We start from the raw sequence: 19,568 nt of genomic DNA, 5'->3' as shown, positions 1-19,568 counted from the left end.
TGGGATCTCTTGCTGAATGAAATACAAGTGTTATTTGGGTCCTGCAGGGATATGTAGCACAAGAATGTAGGGGACCAGACCTCCCTTAGTTCTCTTGACTTCTAGCACGTGTCCTCAGGCTTACAGAGAATCCAGGCCATTGACCTGCACCTCAGAATAGGGCAGCTAAAAGCACTTGTTGGATAGTTTTGAAAAACTGTTGCAGATGTGGGTCAATCTGCACAGCTCCCTCCCATCCCAAATCTCTTAATTTTGATAAGCACCCAATACCTATAGGTGTTTCCATGTGAAGGTGACTGAGGTCTCTCAGCTGGACCTTTCAGCTGGTAGAAATCAGCAGGAATGCTCACACCCATGCTGGAAGGAGAACTCTGCTCCCTCTGCCTTCCCTCCTTGCCCCATGTTCTGTCCTGGATCATTGCCACCGTGAGCTCCAGAGGTGGGTGCTACAGGACAGCCCAGAAGGAGAGGTGTCTTAGGAGTCTGCATGTTGATTTTGCCCTACAGGCTGTGCCTGACACAGAGAAAGTTGTCAGCAGCTCTGATGGATGAAGAGCAGGCAGTTGTCTGTAAAAGAAGAGACCACTGCCTCTTTGCAGAGATGTGTGCTGGCCACGTGCCTGGCTGAAGGAGTGGAAGCGAGTGATACCATGTTGGGGGAGGCTGTAAGACTGAATGAATATGAGGCCCTGGGACTTTAAGTGACTGGAACATAGTGCTTGAAGTGTCAAACTCCTCTGCCTCTTCATTGCCTCTTCTCAAGCAGGTGAAGGCATGGAGCATGGTAGCACAAGCTCCACACTCTGCTGATTTGGAGCTACCCCATCTGTTTCCCATCCTCACTCTTCCCCCTAGGACAGCCACATCACTGAGAGAACCTGTGGCAGTGCAGATCCCTGGGGACTGGCCAAGCTCTGGCCCTATGTTTATTAGGATCCATGAAGTGGATAGGGATTGCTAATGGCTTCTGATCAGATCTGTACTGCTGTGGTGAGCTCAGGTGTATTTCCTGAGACACTTCAAGCAAGCCAGTCCCTGTCTGCCCAGCATGGACTGACTCTGAAGGTTTGGAGGGAAAAACTCTGTTTTGTTTTCCCTGACCATGAGCCAGCTGCTCAGCATGACAAATTGAGATGGAAGGATGCCTTTTGCCATTGACTTCTGTAGCCCAGGCTTGAATGGTATTACTCAACTCAGTCCACAAATCCCAGTGCTCATCCGCCTAGAATAGAACCAAATAAACAAATTAATTCAAAGCAAATCTGACCCCCCCCACCTCCTCCCTGCTTCAACTCACACTGGAATGCTTTGCCAATGAGATCTCACTAGGATGACTTTTCCTCAAGTGTTGCAAACCATAATGTTCCTACTCTGTTCTTCCTTTGTGAAGTTGGCACTGCCCCTTGTAGTAAGGTCATATAATCCCTCTTTCTTTGGAACTGAAATGCTAATGATTATTTTATTTAATGCCCTTCACATGTTGTTGTTATGGGGTTTTGTGGGTTTTGTTACAAAATTTGGTAATCCTAGGAATGACAAGAGATGTTCCTAAAGACAAAGGGTGAAGTTCCTTCAGGCAGGCAGTGCATAGAGCCCAGCCAAGCTATGCTACTTGCACACAGCATGCTCCCTTTTCTCAAGAGTAGACGTGATGTGAGGGTTTTCAAGCAGAAGAGCTGATATTTCCCTCTGTTATGCTACCTGTCACCTTCACCCAGTGACTCTTCAGATCCCAGGGCTGGCACTAAGACAGTCACTGTGTTTGGGGGGATGCACTTCTTTTCCTCAGGGTGCTTCCATCTCTGCAGTAAAAGACCTTGGAATCCCAGCCATGTTCACCCACAGGACTGTGCTTGGGATCTCTTACTGGAAGTCAGAGAACAAATGTGCCTGAGCTTCCAAGGTCTAGTAGCTCCTCCCTAGCCTCCCTAGAGTTCCATATGGCTTTTCCTTTGTCACTAACAAAACTAGCAGTAGCACACCAGGTGACAAAGCAGTACATAACAGGCATCAGAAATTCCTTTTCTGGCTGCAGGGCTGAATTAGGAGCTCAGAAATGCGTGGGCAGGCCATGCCTGGCTGCCCTGGCCATCTGGGGTGGGTGGCACTCTGCAGGATCTCAGGGGAGCTTCTGAAAGGGACTGAGGCAGAACTGAAATAAGGTTCACTTCTCTTTAATTATTCTGGCTAGCCTTGCTGATTATTGAAAAACAAGCATTATTTGCTGTCCTCATCTCAGTTTAGATCTTGATTTTAGCAAGACAAGAAATATTTTTGTCAGCACACTCTCTTCTGCTGAAGGGATGTATTGGGAGTTTGGGAATCCACCACTGAGGTTTTTGCAGAAGAAAGAGATCTATACTGCTGTATGTAGGCCTGCTTTCTAGTAAGGAATCATTTGGCTTCAGTTTGCAGATGTTGTCAGCTCTTTACACCTGGTATTTTGTTCCTGTGGAGAAACCTGTGCCCTCTAATCGGAGCACCTCTTCTTTATCCTAAATTGAAGAGATTGAATATTTTATGTTTCTTACAGAAAGGCATTTTCACTAGTCCCCCAGTTATTTCCACCATGTTTTTTCCTGTATTCTCTCCATATTTTTGACATCCCTTAGAAGATGTGACATATTTTACATCACAGCTAGGGTGATATTATAGCATGTATACACCCTCCTGTGATGAGGACGTGTAGGGAGGCAAAAATACCTCCCTGTTCCTGTGGTGTTTCAATGTCCTAATGTCAGGGCATTGAACTGACAGTTCATATTTAATTGCTTGTCATTAGCCCTGAAATCTTTTCTGAATTGCTGTTTTCCAGGATCATCTCCAACTATCTGCAGCTGCTGCCTGCATTCCTTCTTCCTAGAAGTGTAATCCTGCATTTGGCTCTATTAAAATCCCATGTTGCTTGGATGTATTTACCCTCCACAGAGATCCAAACTGCTCTGTGTGATTGCTCTGTTCTCATCACAATACACCACATTGCAAATTTTTGTGTCAGCAGCACACATTATCAATGTCGATTGTATGTTTATTTAGAAATAAAAATATTTATTTCCAGATGAAATTCTTGAATCATGCCAGGCCTCATACTGATCACCCTGGAACCCATCTAATTCCCTCCCCAGTGGCAACTACTTCTTGTGTTCTGTTTCACAGCCAGTTTGTTATTAATTTTGCATGTGCCTGATTGGCATCGTACTCCCTGTTTATTTTTTTATGGAAATAGCATAGGCTCTCAGATGGTTGGTGTGCATGTGTCTAATTCTATCAAATTATGAGAATGGACTCCTTTGACAAGAGTGGTTCTTCACAGACCTCCTTGACTTGACATCAGTTTGTATTCCTTTTGTTTCGTTCCCAGATAATTGACCTGTGTGTCATCTTTTCCATTGTTCAGGGCTGATTTTGGGCTTGCTGGCTGACAGTTACCTTGTGTGTTGTTCTTGACCTGCTTGAATACCAGCACAGCATGAGCTCCCTTTCCATCTCCCCAGATCTTATTGTTATTCCAAGCTATCCAAGGAATGTCTGCAAGGCAGAGCTGCTGTCAGCCAATTCTCATTGAATCACCCAGTCCTGTTTGGTTTAGAAATTTGCCTTTCCTGTAGACACTGTAACACATCTCCTGTGCTGACTGTGACAGGGAAGATGGTAAAAACCACAGAATGGGATAGGCCTCTCTGGGCACTTCAGTGGGAAGTGCCACTTTTTGCCTCAGCCACTTCATCAGAGATGAAGGTGTCAGACAGGGTATGCAGAAGAGTTTCAGTACTGAAGTTCAGTTACAGAGGCATCCAAGGCTGGGACTTTCAAAGAAACCCAAGGAGCATGTGGGCAGCCAACTTGTTGTGGCCATTGGCTGTACCAAGCCTTTTTCCTTGCAGGTAGTGCAGGTGAGAGTGAGATGCTTTTGTTGGAAAGCAGAGTACCCTCCTGGAGGCTTAGTGCTGCAGTCAGTAAAAGGAAATGGGAGCAAATGCAGTAGATCAAGATCTTTAACACAAAGAGCTCTGCCTTGTGGCCTACATGGCTTTATAAAAGAGCGTGTATGAGATGTGACCTTGAGAGCTGGATGGCTTCTCTGTGCTTAGTCCCCTGAGAGTACCAAAAGCCATCAATGCATTTAGTGCAGAAAGTTGTAACTGCTCTTACAGACTTGAGTTCTTGGTGATTCTCTCTTGTTTGTGACTCTCAGGGGCCAAGTTTTGTGTATTTGCTTGGTCTGGCCTCTTCTCTGACTGTCTTACTATTTTTAGTGCTTGTCTGGGGCTGGGAAGGCAGGTCCTGAGAAAACTTCCACCATAAGAACACGTGTATTTGGAGCTGCTTACATTTGCTATGGTCAAGGAACAGACCTTGAGTGTGATGGGCAGTTCTTCAAGGCAGCCAAAGCATCCCTGTGGAAAAACAGCCTGATGTGATGGTACAGAGGGGGTGTCTTGGTGAATACCGTGTCCTGCCAGGCTCAGGTCATGGGGCATGGTTCCTAGAGGGGAACAGTGTGCCATGGTGATGACTGAAAGTAGGGGAGGAGTGGGATCCTGCACAGGTGGATGAATCTCTGTGTCCAGGTGGCAGCTCAGGCAGCTTGGGAGTGAAGGCTGCTGCTACATTGGTTGACAGGGACTGTGGGTTAGTGCAGTCACTCGTGAGGCATATTGGTCCATTTTTTCTCTTCCACAGGATTCAGAGCAGAATTGGCTCTCCTGTCTCCCCTCAGCACACAGGGTCCTCAAGGACTGTGCGGCGCTACCCAGCCAGCAATGGCCAGCTCACCTCTAATGCACTCCCCAACGGGAATGGACATGAGCAGAGCAGACCTGGCCCACACGCTGTTTCCCAGGAGCACACCTTGTCTGCAAAAGGTAAGGTCTGTAGGGCTGTCACTCTTTTGGGTCTTCTTGGTGGGGTCATGGGAAAGGGCAACACTTTAACTGGGGATTCCCAAGAAACCATGGATTCCCAGGACTGGTGCTGCTCAGTGGGATGAAAAGGGAAGGTCAGCATGGGCATTGCTGGTCTTGGCAAAGAAAGGGGCTCTACTGAAGGAGGACACATCAGGGAAGCAAAATGCTGATGGCTTGAGACGGGAGCCAGGGGATATGACAATTGCATCTCAGAGATGTTGAACATCACCCCAGCCCCGAAGGGGAATTGCCTCAGTCTGTAGGAATGGTGTCTCCCAGCTTATTCCTCAGTCTGAACAGCTCTCAAGATCAGATTGTGCAACCAGCATCTATTTCTTCCCTTTGGCTGCTGCCTTGATGCCTTCTGACATGAGCAGGGATTAGGCCAGGCTGCTGGGACATGCAGATGCTAAGCCAAATGCTTTCCCAGCTAGGACAGATGCCAGTTGTCTTCTGCAGCTTGGTTCCCTCCTGAAGCCATGATTCCCCAAGGAGGCACCTCAGCCCCTATGAGTAGGGCCATGAACCTGGCTGAAGCTGTAATCTGAAAGTGGGGATTGAAACAGGGAGTGGGGTGAGCACAGCAAGGACAGCACATGACTGTCCCATTGGGGTGGGATGGAAGGCTCTGGTGTCAAGCCAGCTGGTTACACAACAGTTCTGTCTGTTGACCATATTCCACATGTCCCAAAGAGCTCTGAGTGTGATTTCCCATCATATGGGAGGATGGTGAGGGACCAGAAAAGGACCATAGATAGCTGCAGGAGGTCAGGGGACACTTGTAGGGTGACAATGATTTTCTTAAGACCTGATGCTCTCTCTTCTAAATGACAGTGTGTTTATGTGAGAAGACTTCCAGTGGTTTAAGAGCAGCCAGTCTTCTGACTACTGATGTGGTTGGAGAAAGAATATTGCTTAAAGTGCCATTGTTCATGTGTTGATCAACTCTTACAGCTGCTGGAGCAGAAAACGGGGTGGAGTGAGCAGGGGCAAGGAGAGGCAGAATCACAGAATTGCAGAGTCAGCTAGGTTGGAAAAGATCTTTAAGATCATCAAGTCAAATCAATGATGTAACACCACCTTGTCAGCTAGGCCATGGCACTAGTGCCACATCCAGTCTTTTCTTAAACACCTCCAGGGATGGTGACTCCACCACCTTGGGGAGGGACATAAATCCCTCTTTGCACTGGGAATGCTTTGGAGCTTGAGCTGCGAATGACAGCTTGAGCTGCAAATAACAGCTCCCCTGGCCTAGAGATGCTGTTTCCACTTAGCACTCTTTTTCTTTCTTAGGGGCCAACCTGACAGAGAAGATTAGGAAGATAAAAATTGTCTTCACACCCACCATCTGCAAACAGACGTGCCAGAGTGGGCGCTGCTACAACAGCTGCGAGAAAGGAGACACCACCACTCTCTACAGCCAAGGGGGGCAGGACCACGATCCCAAATCTGGCTTCCGCATCTGTGAGCACCCCCATGTCCTCCACCTCCTTTCTTGCCTGTCTCCCCACTCTATCTTCCTGCCTTTCCTGACTCTACAGACTAAGGGCTTCGGCTGCTGTAGGGAGAGGAAGCAATGGCTACTCTCAGTGCCTTCAAAAGTGTTTTCTGGGGTGTTTGGGGCTTACTCTCTCTCTGGGGGAGGAAGAGAGACTTTGCCTCATTGCTCTCTTTCCTGGGCAAGCAGATCCTGTTTCCATCTCACCCTGGGTAGAGAGGATGTATGTGTTTGAGTCAGGCCTGCAGCCAAGCCTCACCACCTCCTTCTTCTCAGAGCCAGCTCACTGCTTTAGTTGGCATCCAGTCTTGGGGCTGACTTTCATCACCTAATTTCCCCCTGTTCTCTCCTTTCACTCACATGGCAGCCAGGAGAGCTGGCTGCAGGTTGCAAACTGTTCTTATAAACAGGGCTTGCTGAAACCACTGCTCACCCTTCAGAGCCACTGGGATTGCTCATCAAGTCACTGGGATATCCAGCTGTGGGTTGGTCACATTGTCTTGGAGCGAGCTGGTGGGAGAAACATGCTGGACTTGTTGGGACTTGTCCTTTGATTGCCTCTGTATCACTCAAATTCTTCTACTGAGAGAATGAAAAGTCTTGCTGTTGTGGACACTGATGGAAGATTGTGTTCCCAGAAATTTCTGCCTAGGTCCCAGTTCAAACATGTGTCTCCTCCCCTTAAACTGGGTGCTGGGCTTGAGCATATGAGCTTAAAACAGGATGGGTGTTCATCCCCTGGGATGAACCTGACAAGCCATCCAGGAATGTGGAGCAGCAGTGTCTCATCTCATACTGAAATGAGTCAGGATAATCTGTCAAGGAATCCCATGTGTTGGTGGAGTTTAGCTCACATTGAGAACTGCTCTGGGTTGCTCCAAGCATGATGAGGTCAGAAAGGACATGACTTTGGTTTCATCTCTGAATGCTTTTTCTGAGCCTGTGCAGATGAATTGCTCCTGCTTATTTTGTCCCACTCCACACTTCTCCCACATGAACTGCTGGCAAGGCCAGGGCTGGATGTGAGACAGGCTGTGAGGATGTAGCTCTCTGCCTGTTCTGTCTGCCTCTCCCATCCTGCTGAGTTCCCTTCTGGGCTAGGAGTAAAAACCCTGCCAAGTGGGGAGGGGGCGATGCAGAAGGGAAGAAATTGGGCAAACCTGGCTACATATGGCTGCCATGGCTCCTGACCCACTCCAAGAGATTCTGCTGTGTCAGCAACAACACCTTGGCAGCTCCCCAGGACATGGGTGCCCCAGCCTGGCTGTGGCCCCAGAGCCCAAGGGAGGGTTCATCTTCTTCAAGCCATGCCTCCAGTTGTGAACAGAGCTTGGGGAAGATGGTATTGTCCAGCAGGGACCTGAGCCTGCCTCCAGGCTGTAAGTGCTGACCCCAGCCCAGTGCTGGGCATGGTCCTTGGGACATCATGGGGTTAGTGCTGTCCAGGTGCAACTGCCTGGTGTCCCCCAGCTGCCCTTGGCTAGAGCCAGTGTGTCAGTTTCTCCTCTAAGCAGATCTCTCTTTGCCTTGCAGACTTCTGTCAGATCCCCTGCCTGAATGGAGGGCGCTGCGTGGGCCGCGATGAATGCTGGTGCCCCTCCAACTCCACGGGGAAGTTTTGCCACCTGCCAGCTCCCTCTTTGGAAAAGAAGCAAGGAGGAAGAGGCCCAAAGACCCCAGCTGACAGCTCCATGAGGCACTCCACATATACCCTGCCCTTGTCCAACCAGCTTGGTGAGCATGGCCAATGGCTCCAGACTCCACATTTTACTCCTACTTGTGTGCTCCTCAGATCTTTTCTAACAGGCCTCAGGAAGCCACTACCTCCTTATGCCTGTGGTTTCAGGCCAGGTTGTTAGACAGGAGGTTTCCCTAGTTTCTTGTGGAGATTTTGGTAGGCTTGTCCTCTTTTTAGGCCAGAGAATTATTTTCTCTTAGATGCAGTCTTCCTCTAGATTTCCTGGCGGGCTCAGTCTACCTCTCCTCCCATTTGACTTTGTTCATGATGATACTCTTTGGGTGCCAAATTGTTGCCATATTTTCACAAATGTGGTGTAAACTCATCTTCCAGCTTCCCTAAACCCTTCTCTGGTGAACGTCCACATCAACCACCCTCCAGAAGCCATTGTGCAAATTCACCAGGTGGCCAGGGTGCGGGGTGATGCAGAGGCGTCGGAGGAGAACAGTGTGGAGGCAGTCCTGGTGCCTCAGCTGGCTGCTGTGCCCTGGTACACCTATTCCCATGGGAATGGGAACAGCATTGCCACTGAGAGCAGACAGCAACAGCAGAGAGCCCCAGGGCTGCTGGGGAGGTGCTTTCGGGAGGCTCTCCATGGGCAGGTAAGAGGACATCTTCAAGTGTTGGTGTATTCCTTGTTGTGGGGTAGGGGAGCGTTGGCTTTTGGCGTATAGAGGGTGGCTTTATTCTGTGAAGCTGTTCAGCATCAGCATGGGCATCGTGCAGGTGCCATGGGCACAGGCAGCAATGTGTTACTACTTGGGAAGAAAAAATTTCCTTGCTTTGATCCAACTAACTGCCTTGCCCTGACCAGGCTGTGCCCTGGGGCAGCACAGCCCAGACTTGATAGCTTTCACACACAGTCTGGTTTTAAAAGGGTGCCCTATTTATAGCAACATTTACAGCCACGCTCTGCGATTATTATAGGAAACGTATAAAACATAGGAAAATTCCTTTCCCTCTCAGACGATAAATGGAAGTCTGATTTCCATGGAACCATGCCTTCCTGGAGAGCTCAACTGGGGCTTGGGAAGCAAATGCACGTGAGGGACTTTCTCACCCCTGTCCCACAGTCATTGTAATTTCTTATTTTGTCTTTCCCCATATGTTTCTCTTGCGTCACTGGAAAAGCATTGGAGGTTTTTGGCACCCACAGGAACACCTGTGAGCTCCCCCAGAGCAGTTCGTGCTCAGAGAGACCCCCAGCCTGCCAGTCTGGGACTCAGCCCCCTCCCCACTGCTCCCCAGCCTTTTTGGGGAGGCTGCTCCCAGTTCCCATCCCACCCTTCAGTCACTCCTGTCCAAGTCGTTTCTAGCAGAAAATATTCTTAGCCATTCTCTAGTGCAAAAAGAGAGGAGATCAGAACCTGGGGCTGGAAAAGCCCTGCTTCTCTGTGGGGGGATGGCAGTGCTGCGACCTTAGGAGCAGAGGATGATGACGCACAGAGATGCTTACGGATGCCTGGAGAGGCAGTAAGAGATGCTCTAGGGGCGGCAGGGGGTACCCTTGCTGTGCTCACAGCTCACCCAGCTGGGGTGATGCCGTGCCTGGGAGGGGGTGAGGAGTTGGGCGGGGAGTGCCTGCCTCTCCCGCCTGCCTGCCGCAGCCGAGCGCTCGGTATGCAGCGCTGGGCAGGCGGCCACGCGTGCCTGGACGGGCGCCAGCCCCAGCCTGCGGCCCAGCGGCTCCGCTCCGATGGGGGAGCCTGTAATCCAGAGGGCCTTGCCGACACTGGGGGGAAAGAGAGACTCATTCAGCAGAGGAAAGTGCCTGACAACAAGCTCCCTGCCAGGCTGGAGTGGTGCACCCATTTCACAGGCTAATCAGCCAGGCAAGGGGCTGATTCTGGGGCTTTGCCAGGTGATATCATCTCTGGTTCATCTCTGCTCTGTTTGATGGCCCCTTCCCCTCTGAAGGGTGCAATCAAGGGAGGTTCTGTCTGCACAACTTTTTACTATCTTAATCCATATCCCTGGTCCCGCTGTGTCCCAGTGGGGAGCTGTGCCAAGAGGGCCATGCCAGTCTCTGACCCCAGACAGCTGTTCCCTCTGCTGGCTCTGCTGCTGTCCTACCAGCTGGGCACATGTTTCCTCTGCATCCCACAGAAGCCTGATCTGCTCCTCTCTCCACAGTGCACCAACCCCCTGCCAGGGCTTACCAAGCTGGAGGATTGCTGTGGCAGTGTGGGCCTCTTCTGGGGCATGGACCAGTGCCTGGCCTGTCCCCCCCGGCCAGGTGAGTACTGCTGCTGGCCAGGAGCTGGGACAGCATGAGTGACCGCCTGCACCCTCGCTAAGAAAAAGGGCTGCCTCGTGTAGCTGAGGCAAGGAGCAGAGCTGTGGGTCTTGATACACGGCTCTCCTTGGCCCTCGGGGATGGGCAGCATGTCCCAGGTGAGTGCAGGGCCATGCCAGCTGCTGCCCCAGCCCACCAGGGAACAGTGCTCTTGGTTGGGTGCTGGGCCCAGGCTCATGTGGCCAATGGTTCCCACCATGCTAGCCCCATTCAGAGGGAGAAACAGGAAAAAAGCAGCCGTGGGTTTAGGAGGTGCAGTTCTAGGTTGGAGAAGGAGGCTGCAGACTTGGCCCTATAGAGTTACGGGCTTGCTCTGGGCCCAACACGGGTTTGGCAGGGGCTCTGGAAATAACACTACATCAAACAATTGGCAGGAGCACACCCGGGGTCCGTTCCAGGGGCATGGGCGTCCAGCTCTGTTTCTGCTGCACTTGGGAGCTGGACAGACTGATCTAGCAGGAGATGGGGATTCCTCATCTGCTCTGCTCGGGGAGCTTCATGACGAGCATGGCCCCTTTACCACAGTCACATCCTGTGTTGTGGTGGAGCAGCCATACAGGAGGACTCCTGGCCGGAGTGGAAGCAGTCCCTTGGGCACAATGGCTCCAGCATCCAGTGCTGACTGGCTGTGGTGCAGGGCAAGGTGCACTCACCTGGTGGAATGTGGGCAGGGAGCTGCTCACCTCTTCCCTGCCTGTCTGCCTGCCTGCCCCCTCCATTTCATTGCTGCCTGTCTGCTCAATCACATCCCTTCACTGGATCAAAGAACTAAACAAAACAGACCCCATGATTCAGGAGACTTTGGACTCCTGAAGTACAGTGTAGGTATCCAAGGTAGCAGGTTTTGCAAGCAAGTGTGGTGCTGGTGACTTCTAGCTCTGCTCAGAGTTTTTCCTGCTCGCTTACACACACATTCCCAAGAGCTGAATTTGTGTCTCATTATCCTCCCTCAATTCGATTCCTACTCAGCCAGGGGTAGGGCTGACTGGAGCCAAATTCCTTGCAATCACAGACGAGGTTGTCAGCATCCTGGAACCCAGTCCAGATCTTAGGAGCTCTGATTGCTGTCATCTTCCCAAGCTGCATGGCTGTGCTGTGGCCCATGTGCCAGCCCCAAAAAAGTCTTGGGCATTTGTGGCGTGGGGGTGACCCTGGGGTCTGCAGGTTCTGTACAAACAAGGAAATGCCCCACACAGGCCTTAGCCCCTCTTCTTTGTCCCTGACCTTCTTAACCCCAGTCATGGCTTTCTCTTCCCCATCCCACAGCAGTCTCCCTGTTTCTCACCCATCTTTCTGTGACCCCTCCATTAAAAAGCAGGGGGCTGCTTAATACTTCAGTTGGGCTGCAGACTGCTGCAAAAACTCTGCACCTCCTTTCTTCTTCTCCATGCCAGGATGCAAGGTGCTTGCAGAGAATGCAGCCAAAGCTGCAGCAGTGATTTGCTCTGCTGGACTTAGCGCTTCAAAATGTGTCTAATTACAGGCTTCTAAGATGTGAAAACAGACACAAAATACTCCCATGTGCTCCTTGCAGTCAGCCAACCAAATGCACTTAAGACATGACTCCTAGCTGCCAGCAGGCTCCACAGCTCACAGCTCAATGCATGCTCTGTGTCCCAGGAGCAGTTGCAACTCAAGGCAAGTTGTCACTGCTGGTTTTCACTGAGTGAACAGATGTCTGTCTGGCATTGTTTTCAGTTTAATTCCAGGGTGCTATGAAAAATGTATGTGGGTCTTTTGTATTCCTGTGCCACAAGAAATTCCCTCTGGCTTTGGGTGATAAAATTTCTCCTTGGAGACTTAATGGCTTTTGTGATTTTGGCAGGAATTCAGGCTAGTTGAAGGAGCCATTTTCATCCTATTCTATGGTATACAAGTATCTTGCAGCTTTGGCCATCTCTGGTGTAAGGAGCTGTAAGGCAGACACATGATGGAGGCATCTTAAGAGAGCCCAGGATTGTGGAGTGAGAGGCCCAGGTAGATGGCATGCCTTTCTCTGGCATGTTGTCTTCATACACAAGATAGCTGACCCCAGAATGGAGTCAGCAAAACAGATCTTTCTCAGTGACATTACTTCTTTAACAGCGCCACCAAGCACTGTGACCTGTCATTGCCTTGTGCCTTGTCTGCCAGGGTTTCCAGTTCCATGCCAGTGTGAAGGCATTGTTTCATCTACTTCCTGCCTGTAGACCATATCCCACACTCACATTCCTTCTGCCTTATGGTCTTGCTGGCCTGTATTGTGCTCACTCAAAGTCACTGGGCTGTAGTTCAGTGATCTGGTGTCTCGTGCACAGAGATAACATGTCCAGTGTATGTTTCCAGCTTTCTTCTTAGCATTGTGATCTTCAGAGACAACTCCTTGCTCTCATGAGTGCCAGGGAAGCACGGAGCAGAGCAGACTTGACAGCATTGGGAATTTAATTCCAGCAACTAGAGACAGAAATGGCAGAAGCTAGTTCAGTGTAAACACTTACAAACGTACAGAAGTGCAGCCAGGCAAGAGCTAGACAAATGGGGAACTTGTTTGGATTGACTGTCTGCCCGAGACACTGATTGTTAGTAGAGTCTGGATACGTCCGGATGTCTCCATCGTCTGCAGCTTTCATGTTTGGTACATGTTTGTGTGTGGAAAGACATCAGAGAAGATGAATAGGAGGCAGGCATCTGTCCGAGCAAACTTACCATGACCAATCCTCGCTATTTTTTATGTTTTATGCTCAGTATCAGAAAAGCCAAGGCACTCAAATGCTTTGTCTGTGTCCTAATGAGACCATGTTAAAAGTTGAGTTCAAAATTAAGGGTTGACCTAGCCAGGAGTCTCTGTAGTGAGTGCTACTTCAGTCTTAGCTATTTCCTTAGGCCATGCTCAGGCTGTGTGGTTTGCTGCTGGGGGGCTGTATGTTGTTAAGTGTCTTCAGAGAAGTGGGCACAGAGGTGGGTGTTCCAGCAGGCTATAGTAGAAGTTCCTGGAGCTCATGCAAGTGAGAACTAAAGATAGGACCCCCATGACATGTCAGAGTCAGCCCAGGGAGAAGGGGGAGAGCCAAGGGCTTGCTCCATGAGCTGTTGGAGCAAAGGCTGGTTGTCGCTGGTCCATGAGAGAAAGAGATGAGCCAGAGACAGGGCCCTGGAGGGTGGCAGGACATCTGCATGCTGCCATGCAGCTGCAGTCCTTCAGCTCTGGCCAGAATTTGGTGGATGAAATGTGTTGTGTTGCAAGATAGGATAAATCAGGTGGAGACATTCAGTGACCCTCCTGGATCTTTTGTACTTGGAGAAAGCAATGGAGCACACACTGAAAGGCTAGAACAGAAGGGTAGGGGCAAACAGGAGCTGGAAGGTAAAACCTGGAGAAGACTGATAGAAAGTAAAGAGAATTAGAGGCTGATGAAGCAGCTGAAGTAGATACACTAGGATGTGACTGAAAGGGAACTCAGGAACAAACACAGTAGTTGAGCAGGGCTGGTGAGGAGCCTGCACTGAAGCAATGTCCTGTCCTGTGGCAAGCTCAGGAGGTGGGGCTAGTAGCAGGTACACTGCTGGGCAGAGCTACTCCTGCTTACCTGCCAGACCGTGTGTTATTTTGGGGGATACAGTGGTCTGTGGAAAGAACATGTTGGAACAATATTAAGAGATGGTCTGTAGAAATTAAACCAAATGAGACTGGAGCTACAGGTCGACACATACCCCATGGCAGTTGTGGATTTGGATACTGGTTTTCCCAAAGCCTTGGCCCTTCTCAGGCACATGGGGATAAAGGAAACTGGTAGCAGAGAATTCTGTCCAGAGGGTATCACAGCCCTGCTCTTCTACCTCCCCCCTGTCCATGAGACCACACACCTCTGGAACCAGCAGCATTCCAGGAAAACACCCATATCAGTGGACACCATCTGCAGTACTGCCAGAAGCTACAAGTCTCACCCTTCTGTGCAAATGACAGACTTTCTGGGTGCAGGAGTAAACCTGCATTTTCTAGGTCCTGATTTTTCAGTGCCCCCTGTCCCTTATTTCCAGCTGCAGTCAGCCTGAGCATGCACTGGGTTGTGCACCCACTCATTGTGCTCACTGCAGATCTTCCTGGGCTGCTTTCTCTCCTCCTATGGGTTTTAACTGCATTAAGAAACAAGTATTTGAAGGCTATTGTTTTGTTTTTATTCCCACTCCACGTGTTTTTTCAAGTTTTTTGTCCTAGAGAAAAGTCTGAATTTCACTGGAAAGTTGGATCTTGTAATGTCTGGCTTGGCACCCGCAGCACTCCCCTAACAGACCTCCCACTGTGAGAGGGGTGGCAGCTCACCCATGGAGCCATCATGTCAGGAACGCCAAGTGGCTCTGCAAGCCTCCCCTGCACTCTGCCTGCAGGCATTGAAACAGCCACAGGCAGTCCCTGGAAATCAGCCTCCTGCTCTGCTCCTGGGAACAGATGGGGTAGGATACAGGAAAAAAATCCCTGGATATATGGGAAGGAGAGTACAGAGGCCACTGTTACCATGTGCCACAGGGAATCTGTGCAGAACAGTAAAGAAAGGCTGGAGGTGGGGAAAGAAGCTGAAACCTCTGCAAGGTCGTTCCAGTACTACAGAAAGCAATACTTAACCTGGGAAAGCACAGCATTTTCAGGAGTGCTTTGTTCTGCACAGTGCTCGTTTTGCTCATCATTCATGTACAGCATTGTTGTAGCAGCACGCAGCAGCACAGTGTTACAAAACTAGGGTTTTTTAGGTACAAAGAATCTTCTTGGAGTTGGAAGCCATCTTCGGAGCAGAATAAGGATCTTTCTGTTGAAACAGTAAATGGCAAAAAGGAAATATCAGAGTCTTTTTCCTTCAAGCATCTTTTGCACCTTCAAGATTTTTACTGATCATGAGTAGAGCCAGAGGACTGCGTATCACAGATGTAGCACTGGTGCATGCCCTCCCCACCACTACTATCATAACCCTTGTTGGGGCATTGGAGAAAGTCTTGCTGGAGCCTCCTTACAACAGACCATCCAGAGAGCAGTCATGACAGACCTGGACAGAAGGATTTGTCTCTTTCCCTCTGTCCATTCTGTGTTAGAACTCAGCTGATCCCCACAGCCACAGCCTAACTTCTTGCCATGGCACCTCTAATACATCTCCAGAGGCTGCTGTGGGGCCCAAACTGCTCTGATCTTCTGCCAGTGAGCTCAGCAGCTCATGTCCTCTGTGCAGTGGAGGCTGATCTTCTCTGCTTCACACTTAACCAGGCTGTGGCTTAACTGAGCCCACCGCCCCCATTTCTCTAGGTGTCATGAGGCCATTCCCTCCAGCTCCTTTGACCTCCCAGGACTAGCAGAGGCACCACAGCCACCCTCAAGGTTTCTCAGTGAGTTGATGTCTTTAGTATGGTAGATGGAAAGACTCAAAATAAATGGGCTAGCTTTCAGGAAATGGGCATTTCCTCACTTCTCACCTGACCACAGGCTTGCTTCTTCCCCTTTTAACAGAGTGGTATTGTATGGACTAATGTAATGTCTCATCCAACAAACATTGTCTCACTTCACACCCTTGTGCCTACCACCTCTAGAAGTTTTCCACTTCACTATCACCCTGAGCTTCTCCAGACAATGTTTGGGCAGCCAGAGCTGAGGGTAAAATCTCTTCTCCTAGGAAGCGATGAAAAATTAGCCTAATTGCTTAAAGACTACCCTGCTAGGTGACAAAATCCCTCTGCCCAATTTCCGTTTATTCATTTCCTTTCATATTATGATCTACTTGAGTATTTTTCTAGCTGGGGACAAAGATGCTGGTGGGAGTCCTGGGCTGTGTCTGCTTCACACTCACCTCCTTTCTGAGCCTGTGAGCCTATTGCATGCATGCTCCTTTGTATGAGCCCAGCCCTGACAGGGATGCCTGGTGCTTGCAGAGCTTGCAGAGAGATAGTGGAAGCAATGAGAGCCAAGAGGGACTCCTAATGTGCAGCTTCCTGGTGGCCACATTGGTTTGGCACAGTGTCCTCAGGGCTGAAGTGCCCAGGAGGCAAGGTTCTGAAATCACAGCCTTGAATGAGGAACCAGGGCTCCCTGCCCTCAGCAAGGCTGAAATCTCTCTGCCTGACAGATGCAACTCAGTTGCTCCATCCCTAGCCTCAGGCTCTGGGAGAACCCTTCTTGGAGAGAGTGTAGACAGACACAGGAGACTGGGGCCCCTTCAGCTCTGGATGTGACAGATTTCTGCCCTCTCTGATCATCAGATTAGCTTTTTCCTTTTGGTGGGTTCCAGAGGAATAGCCTCCCAACAGCTGCATGAGAGAAGGTTGGATGCTGATCACCTTTGCAGAAAACCTAGGTGTCCTAGGCTGGTTTTTTTTCAGGAGGTTTTGACCATCTCTGTTGTTGTTTGGCCACATCTGAGTGTGTGGAAGGAAATAGTCCTCTACTCAAGAAACCAAGCACAAAGCTGAGAGTTAATAGCTTATATCCTCCTGCAGCCACACACTGTCTTCCCTTGTGGATAGATCCAGGCAGCCTCCAACCAATACTTCAAAACTCTCTTGGTTCCCTCTTGGTACAGAGAGATCTGCTCACATTACATTACAATTGTTCTTTCCAGGGAACATGGGTTTCTTTGCAGAGTTAAGACGTTTGTCCATAGCTTCACAAGTGATTTGCTGAAGTAGAGAGGTTTCTCCAAACTGGAGTTTGGTAAGTGCTAAGGTGGCACAGACCTGCAACTCATCTGCCCACCACTGGCATTTTCTGCCTTGCCCTCTCCCCAGCAGCATCTGTTGGAGGGATGCTGCACAATCTGTTTCTCTGCAAACTTTTCAGAGGGGGAGCATGGCTCTGACACATCATCACTGTTTGATCTCCAGCACGCTTGGCTTCTGCTCAGAGGGCTTGCACATAACAATGGTGCTTCATTTGAGTGTCTGTTATCACATTGTGCTGAGGTTGACAGATGCTTCCAAGCACAGTTAATGCCTGTCGGCAGCCCCAAGCACACAAGCTATGGTGTGGGAGGACCTGAAATCCCACTGGGGTACTGAACCTGGAGCCCATAAGCCAGAGGGTTTTTTACCTTCCCAGAAGGTTGGAAAGGTACCCTGGGATTCCCAGTATCACCAGGAGCTCCCTCATCCCTATCATCCAGATATTTGTTAGCACTTGCTGCCTACAATTGATGACTAAACTGTAGAAGATAGATTTTTTTTTGTCTTTGTCATTCACTCAGCTGCTGAGGATCAATGTACACGTGGAAAACCTTGTAGCTTCATTTAATATACCTGAGAAAACCAGGTTTTCTGTTCTCCTTCCTGGAACACGCTGGTAATGATGTGTTCTCCTGTCTTTTATTTCCTAAGCACCTTTATCTTAGGAGGCTAGTCTCTGACTTTTGCCTTAGAAGAACTGTCCTAGAATGGCCTTAAATTGCTTTATAGAGTTCAAGTGTTCAGGAGAAAGAGTTATGGACATGCCTGCTCTCTGGCCCCAGAATGTGTTCTTAAACTTTGCAGGCTTTCTTTGTGGTCTTAAACTTTGCAGGCTCTTGCCAAGCATCTCCTGCTGTAAGGATGGTCTCAGTTTGTCCCTGGTTCTTGAAGTTGCAATGTGTAAGGAATCTGCCAGACCCTTGATATGACTATTGCCATGGAGGGCTTTCTACATATGACACCAAGGAGTGAGCTACTGATGCCAGGCAGGAGAAATTAAGAATGGTTGGAATATGCTTGGGCAGTCTCTTAGCTGTTGGATGCACTCCTTGTTCCCAAGCAAAAGATCCAGAAATTGTAAAAGAAACCCCACCCTGGGAAAATCCCAACCTTAGGCAAAGTACCCTTCTTCCTACCCCCCCCACCCCATTCTTACTCACTTCCCAGCCCATCCACTCAGATTCCCTTTTCCTTGCTCCAAAATTCAGTGCCTAAATTTGACTTCCTAGGAATTTATGAGCCACATTTTACTTGCCTTTAAAAAATTTGGAGAGGTTTAATTGTGCATGTTACAGAACATTTTGAAACCCACAAAACTATTTAAAGCAGAAATCTGAATTTTTCTTTGATGAGAGGGATTGGGGCAGGAAATCACATGCAGTATAAAAAGAAATGTAATAAACAGGGCCTGAGTTGTTATTTCATCAGCTTGTCAAGAACCTCAGCCATTTCTTTCACTCTGATCTCCCTTGTCATGTGCCACCTGGCTATCCAAACTGACCTAGAAGGAGACAAAGTGACATAGTGGTAGATATGAGGCACAGGCAGCACCTCTGGGTCACCAGTTTGGCACTTGCCAAGAAGCAGAAGACACTGCATGAATAACGTGGCTGCTCTTACCTTTCCCTCTGCCCTGGGAGTCATCAGAAGCCCACCCAAGGCAGGCCTAGGGACACTTTGCCCTCTGGAAGGAAGGCAGAGAAGGGAGGTCACTGGTGGCTGGCTCTAGTGCCACTGTCCCACACTGTTTGCTTTTTTCCCCAGCACACCCTGTGATTGAGAATGGACAGGTGGAGTGTCCCCAGGGATACAAGAGGCTGAACCGGAGTCACTGCCAAGGTAAGGATGCTGCTTTCATCTGTTTTTCTCCTTCTCACACTCACTGTTAGAGCTGAAATTATCTACACAAAATACATTTATCTAAATCCCTGGTATAGCTCTGCAAAGAATGTGACTTAAAAAAATCTCCATGTTGTCATCAAGAATAAAAGAAAACCAGGTAACACAGGACTGTGTGACTCTGCTGACAAGCACAGTGAGCACATAGTTGGGCCAGTACAAGGAAACTCCCCTGTTAAGTCCTACTGACCCAATAAGGACCTGTGTTTATGCTCTGTTAAATGTGAGTGTAAAAACACTTCTTCCATGGTCTGAAGCCAACAGAAATTCTGTTTCCTAAAAATATTTGTGAAGGTTATCAGCTTGTTCATTTGTTCATTTACAAGTAGGATAGTGCCAATTTGAACATTTACAAGTGGGAGAGTACCATAAAAGCGATGCCTTCTGTTCTGACTGTGTCACTTGTTCATGCTGCTAGGCTCCCCTGCCTGCCCCAGGCTGCCAGGATCGATCTGTTTCTCACTTCTGTGGTCCCTCAGTTCCATATGAGGAAGGCACCGATCTCTCCCCTTTTCTCTCTTGTTCGTGTTTATTTGGCATTTCTTGGACCCATAC

General features: G+C 49.3%; 1 protein-coding gene across 4 annotated transcripts in view; it reads left to right on the top strand.

Moving 5' to 3' along the window:
* LTBP2 (latent transforming growth factor beta binding protein 2) overlaps nt 1-19,568 on the top strand; it is a 70,891-nt gene that overhangs the window by 27,915 nt on the left and 23,408 nt on the right. For all 4 annotated transcript variants that reach the window (XM_077180485.1, XM_077180486.1, XM_077180487.1 and 1 more), the window contains exons 4-9: nt 4,684-4,865; nt 6,201-6,371; nt 7,939-8,139; nt 8,477-8,745; nt 10,277-10,379; nt 18,879-18,953. In XM_077180485.1, coding sequence (XP_077036600.1) covers nt 4,684-4,865; nt 6,201-6,371; nt 7,939-8,139; nt 8,477-8,745; nt 10,277-10,379; nt 18,879-18,953 — 1,001 coding nt within the window. The remainder of the gene's footprint in view (nt 1-4,683; nt 4,866-6,200; nt 6,372-7,938; nt 8,140-8,476; nt 8,746-10,276; nt 10,380-18,878; nt 18,954-19,568) is intronic.

This window comes from Agelaius phoeniceus, chromosome 6 (genome assembly GCF_051311805.1).
Source record: "Agelaius phoeniceus isolate bAgePho1 chromosome 6, bAgePho1.hap1, whole genome shotgun sequence".
In the NCBI taxonomy this organism is placed as follows: Eukaryota; Metazoa; Chordata; class Aves; order Passeriformes; family Icteridae; genus Agelaius; species Agelaius phoeniceus.
This window is presented reverse-complemented; position numbering and strand designations above follow the sequence as displayed.